Consider the following 6,000-nt stretch of genomic DNA (forward strand, 5'->3'; position numbering starts at 1 on the left):
AACAAAAGGTAGGGTGGGGGAACATGGACCACCTTTTCATTCTATTTTCTGGTTTCATAAATAAAAAAGTAAATAAAAACATGCATACATTGTTGGTGAAATATCCAAGTATAGCAGTTGCTGAATTAGGAGTTGCAACATCGCTTGACAGTGTTGAAAGAGGTGTCACATCACTTTTATAACCCCCCTCACCATCACATTCTTGCAAAATATCCGAGATCTCATGAACCAGTAGTGACGTCATTGCTCTTGCCAATGTATAGCTAAGAATAATAAACAAAACTAAATAAATAATATAATACTTAATTAAATCTTTTTTTTATTTGCATTCACAAATTGAATAAATGTAACTTATAAATATGTTCTTATATTGTAAATTACCCCAAAAAATGTTCAATAACGGTAAAACAAAAAAAAGTAAAATTGTTTTAGTGTCCTTTATTTTGCATAAAGTTACCCCATTATATACATAGAATTGCTATATAGAGTTTGACCATGACTTTAAGATCAGTTTCTCTGTCTAAGAAAAAACCTGATCTTGTAAAAAAATAAACAAATATATGTACAGCTGATTTTAAATAAAAAACACATTTTTACCACGAATTTCTTGCTTTCCTGAACTTTATTGTATCTTTGGCTGCGTTGCATTCAGTTAACACTTGGTCCACACAAGTTAAAGCAGATAACAGATGTAGGCAAGCGTAGAATTGAAAGTTGAAACATACATCGCAGCTGAAGCGTTCGGATTCATCCAGATACTCACAAAGTGTCTGGTATGCACGAATCTGAAAATTTTCAGATATTTTGTAAATATTGATGGCCTGATTTGATTAAGTATTTAGGGTTGAGTAAAATAAGCACCTAATAGTTATTTACGTAATTAGTGAAGAATCGTCAGGTACAGAAAAGGCTGCTGGAAATTGTTAGAGGTTGGTATTTCGGGGTTAGTGGTTAACAGATACTGTAGGGGGAATATTATTCACTAGCAAGCATGTATCTACAGGCATCACTTACACATGTCTTCACCAAACTTCCAGCTTCTTCAATGCTTTCATCCTTCTGATGTGAAACTCCTTGCTCCACAGATTCTACACAAACAAATGTAATGTATTCAGTTGTTTATGCCCAGTAAATTGTCCAATATATAACATAGGTTCTTGTCTTGGATAAGTAAAGTAAAAATGCATGGTGGCAAATTTTATTAAAAAACTTATAAACAGCTATGAAAAGCAGTTTTTGCATTGAGTAAATAAAGTAAAAGGGCGTAAAATGCAGAAATGAAGGCAAAATACAGTAGTTCCCATAGTTTTCCTGTTTATGACTTTTTAACAGAATTTTCAACAAAAAGCATAAATTTAAAAATGCAGTCAAAATACATTAGTTTTACAAAAACATTGAACTTTGTTATAGATAGGTGGTATACCATGGTATCGTAGTATTTAACCTACCTTTATATAGTACAGCACTTGCCACAACAACCTCAAACCCACAGCATAAACCCCCAAGTACAAGTTGTATGTTGGATTTGAACTGCGCCATGTCCCTCGGTTGGAACAATGGTGTGTGTGTTGCATCACAAATGATGCTTATGTCATTTTTTAACTGGGAAAGCCTATGGTAAAATGAATGGTGAGAATTTAAGATGTAGAATTAGGTCACAAAGGATTTATAAAGAGTTAAACTTTACAAGATTAGTAGAAAAATGATATTTTTTAGTGCAGAAAATAAGATGATATTTTTTATACAGAATATGATATTAACACCACAAAGTTAAACAGGCTGAGTAACCAAATCTGATAAAAAAAAACCTTACGTATGGATAATGCACGGGCATTGTTAAAACACCCATATACACGGTGTTTGGAGTCAGTGTGCACTGTTCTTAGTCTATTAAAAGGGGGGCAGCTGATTGAGGTGTTTAGAAACAAAATAAGAAGGGTTCAAGCCTGTATTAGGACTAACGAGGGTCACTTTCAACACAATTAATAATTAATTAATAATAGTTAAACAAACAATGTTAAAAATCTTACATTGAATACACTGCTTTGGCATTTGTGGATGAGAGGTCAAAACTTGGCTGTTTTTCACCGTGTTGTCCAATGGCTGATACAACAGTGTTGTGTTTTGCCAGGTATGGAGACAATAAAGGTAGCTTGAGCAGATTGTTGAGTAAGTTATGTTGTAATGCAAGAATACGAAGTGCATTTGAATTGGAGGAACGTAGTTGGGATAAAACGTCTTTACCTGTTTTGGATGATATGAATGTAATTTTATTGTGTTTGGAATTTATTTCAGTTATATAAACTTAAATTAATCTAGTTTTATTTATTTTTACTAGTGTGGGGGGGAATATCCAGATCTAGTTTTAAACAGTTAACAACAGTCTACAGGAGTCGGGAGAATATGGTTTTATAGTTCTTTAAATGTTCTTTGTTTACTACCAAATGGGACAAGGAAATTAAATGAAAAGGTATCCCATCTTCCCCCACCTTACTATTCCATTTTTCAAACCCAAAAACTTACCACTATCTGCAACGTCTGCATTGGTTTGAAGGAAAGCAAACATATCAAGGGGGGAGTCTTGTTTTCCATATTCTGCAGCATCACTGTCAATCATCTTTATATCACTTGGTAATGTGGGGCCTTTAATTGAAATAACATTTTTACGTCAATTTTTAATTGAAACAACATAAGGTCGTTATTGGCAAATCACCAATCGTTTTAACAGTTTTTGCGACTTGTTTTTGTAGGTCACATATAAACTGCGACACAAATTAGATTCACTAACGGCTCATCTGTAATAAAAACATGGTATATTTCAGGCGTTTCTTCTGCCACACAGCAATACTTCATCGGGGAAAGTAACAGAATATAGATTCACTAGCTTTGAATTTAAAGTTGACATTACCTGTATCTTCATGCTTGATGACCAACATTGGAAGATTTGAAGATTTAATTAAAGTTGTCAGGATCATTTCATCAGCATTACTTAAGCCTTCACCCTCTGTTTACAAAACACAACATTATTTATCTATCACGACGTAGTCTACACTCTACAGTAGTTCTGTTCTAGTTTGATAAGGTACTGCAGCGTGGTACAGCTTGGGTCCAAGTATTTAGGCCAGGATTGGACTATTACCCCAACACCCAAGGTGCTACAGCAGTGCTTTGTAACCAGTGCGCACAAAACATCAGAATTATGGGTGGTATTTAAAAAAAAAGAATGGTATTACTACAAATCGGTTTCTAAAAACATAGGCTATAACTTTAAACAGTTTTAAACAGCTCAAAACTTTATTAAGACTGTTCAAAACTTTATTTACAGAAACAACAACAACTAAAAAACATTTATAAATGTCTTTACATACCACATAATGCTCGTAGTATCTTCATCAAATGCTGTTTGGTAACAGTGGCATTTGGTGGCAATCCAAAACCATCAAAGTGGGAGACGCAGTACTCCAACACTACATGACATGCATCCGTTACTTGATTCAGTAACGTCTTGAGAACTATAAAAGAAATTGGTTTTGAAAATGATCAACAACTAATTTTGATCAATGCAACAATGTAAAAAATTTACTATTAACAGCATAGGCTAGCATTTAATTCTTTCCAGGTTAAAAAATATAAAAAAACATAACAGCACGTTGCGAATAAAATGTTTTTTTTTGTTCCACATTGTATAGTAAAAAGTACAGTCTTATAAACAAAACGTACCCGAATCACATTTGGACAGATAGTTTCCAGATAACAACATAAACGAAGCATAGAAGCTGGTGAAACTGGCATCATGAGTCAATATCTTCTGTTTGCTGAAAAGCAGAGGAGAATATAGACATTTGCATGTGGCAATACATTTATGATTTTTTGAAAGTTAGGCACTAGTGAAGAATCTTTCAGTACATAGGAGAATAGGCTGGTGGAAAGTGTTAGTGGTTGTGGTTAGGGGGTTAGGTGTTGATGGTTAGGGGGTTAGTGGTAATAGGGATTAGTAGTTAGTGGTTATAGGGGTTAGACGGTTATTGGTTAGTAGTTAGGTGTTAGTGGTTAGCAAATAAGGTGGGGGAAGACTCTTTACTTGCACCAAGTTATGTTTTACATAGGATTTTTGGTGCTAGTGAAGAATCTTCCCCCTACATTATCTGATATTACGAATTAACTTACTTGTTTATTAGGGTTTCAGTGAGCACTTTTACATATTTCAAGTCTGTTTCAGTTGTTTTAGTTGTTCCACTTAAAAGTGGTTGCACAACCAAGTTCCAGTCGATCATTTTGAAGTAACATGTATTTTCGCGTAGTATTTTTCTAAATACACATTACAATATCTCTGCAAATAATATCACAGCAAAGTAAACGGTGCGAGTGAATCAGCGCACTACTAGACTATGACCCGCTACAGTTATGCTGTATAGTTTTCGTGCAAAAATGTAAACATAACAGCTGTGAATAAGCAAAACGTTTGGCCAAAATGAAAAAAAAACATTTACCACAGTCAATATCAAAATCTCAATACTCATTATTTCCGTGCAGCGTGCGCACAGCACACACGTTGGACACCAAGTGCACAAAATGGACACCCTATTAAATGTGCAGTGTGTTGTGTATTGTGTACAAAACGCGGAGTTTTTGAATACGACTGAATGGCCTAAATAAACAGTCTCAACACTGACGAGCTAACATAATGCACATCGGTATGCCTGCAGCCGTTCACCTGACGAAACAAACACAACCCACAAGAGAGCAAGCCTTAATGAATAAGCACGTATTACATTTAGGACAATTTTAATGAACCCCTTTTACTGCCACGGTCGACCATGTTCGAAAACAAACCAGACGACTTTATTTTCCACTGACTTATGAATGGCCTTTAATTGGAATAGCTAATCATTTAATACTTGAAGAAATCTAGATAATCTTTAATATATATTAGGGTGGGGGAGATAGGACAGATTGAGCAGATCATATCAAAACATCCTGATCGTGTTTAAACAAATAACAGCGGTCTATGGGAGTCGTGAGGACACGGTTTTGTAATTCTTTGAATGTTCTTTGTTTACTATCACATGGGACGATGAAGTAGATTAAACAGGTGTCTCATCTCCCCCCCACCCTACTACATACCAACACTTAGCATGTTAACGATTTATTACAGTTTTCTTTTAGCTATTAATCTTGGTCTATTTTTAGGTTTGTCATTGTTGTTTTCCGACGCCAAAGCTTCGGTTGAATCGAAGTCGTTGTCTGTAGTTGATACTTTTCGTGCTTGAGTGGTAACAGCGTTTAATTCTAGAAAAATATCAAAATGAAAAGAGAACACTATTGCTGTATACTATGTGGGTAAGGCCCCTTTTAAGTTCTGCAGCTATATAGTCTACGCTTTATCTTTAGGCGCTTCGTGTCTACATATTAAAATTTCCCAAAGTTTACATAACTTTGTGAAAAAACCGACTATAACCTGATTCACCTTTATTTTTTCCCGCTTGCTGTGCCCGGGCTTTTGACGAATCAAAGAAGTTAATTCTATATCCGCTAGACGGCGCTAGGTGTTCCATGCTGTGATCTGTCGCATTGGGAAGCTCCCAGGGGTCAGCTGGTCGAATTTCGCGTTTCAAAAACAAAGACATTTTTGGAAATTGTATTTCTCTAACTCCTGTAAACAAGGAATTTTGCGACTTGACGTCACTAATTAAATGTGCAAATTTGCAAACGAAACTTCGGTCCTTTTCAGACCATTTAAAGGGCCTAAACACACCCCACGTCACTTTTATTTTTTATGGTAAATTCATAAAGCGACCGTTTTATTGATTCCAAAAATACTTTGCTTATTAAAATTGGTCCAGTATAGGCGGAGATATTCGTTCTCAAACAGTGATCTCTAGCGCTATCCTTTTTTTACTACGAGCTTCGTGATTGTGACGTAGGAACGTACTAGTCACGTGACTGATTCATTCATTAAAGCGAAACCTGCGTTTTTTTTGTGCTTTTTTGCGTTTTTTA

General features: G+C 35.2%; 1 protein-coding gene across 6 annotated transcripts in view; it reads right to left on the bottom strand.

Moving 5' to 3' along the window:
- Nucleotides 1-4,452, bottom strand: part of LOC100185140 (E3 ubiquitin-protein ligase UBR4-like) — a 61,176-nt gene extending 56,724 nt beyond the window's left edge. For all 6 annotated transcript variants that reach the window (XM_026839279.1, XM_026839282.1, XM_026839280.1 and 3 more), the window contains exons 1-10: nucleotides 4,168-4,452; nucleotides 3,721-3,815; nucleotides 3,369-3,512; nucleotides 2,909-3,004; nucleotides 2,524-2,643; nucleotides 2,031-2,244; nucleotides 1,449-1,612; nucleotides 1,015-1,088; nucleotides 598-785; nucleotides 89-263 (exon numbers count right to left, since the gene is read on the bottom strand). In XM_026839279.1, coding sequence (XP_026695080.1) covers nucleotides 89-263; nucleotides 598-785; nucleotides 1,015-1,088; nucleotides 1,449-1,612; nucleotides 2,031-2,244; nucleotides 2,524-2,643; nucleotides 2,909-3,004; nucleotides 3,369-3,512; nucleotides 3,721-3,815; nucleotides 4,168-4,274 — 1,377 coding nt within the window. In that variant the 5' untranslated portion in view covers nucleotides 4,275-4,452. The remainder of the gene's footprint in view (nucleotides 1-88; nucleotides 264-597; nucleotides 786-1,014; nucleotides 1,089-1,448; nucleotides 1,613-2,030; nucleotides 2,245-2,523; nucleotides 2,644-2,908; nucleotides 3,005-3,368; nucleotides 3,513-3,720; nucleotides 3,816-4,167) is intronic.
- Between the last annotated feature and the right edge of the window lie 1,548 nt (nucleotides 4,453-6,000).

This window comes from Ciona intestinalis, unplaced genomic scaffold, assembly GCF_000224145.3.
Source record: "Ciona intestinalis unplaced genomic scaffold, KH HT000184.2, whole genome shotgun sequence".
NCBI classification, from domain to species: Eukaryota; Metazoa; Chordata; class Ascidiacea; order Phlebobranchia; family Cionidae; genus Ciona; species Ciona intestinalis.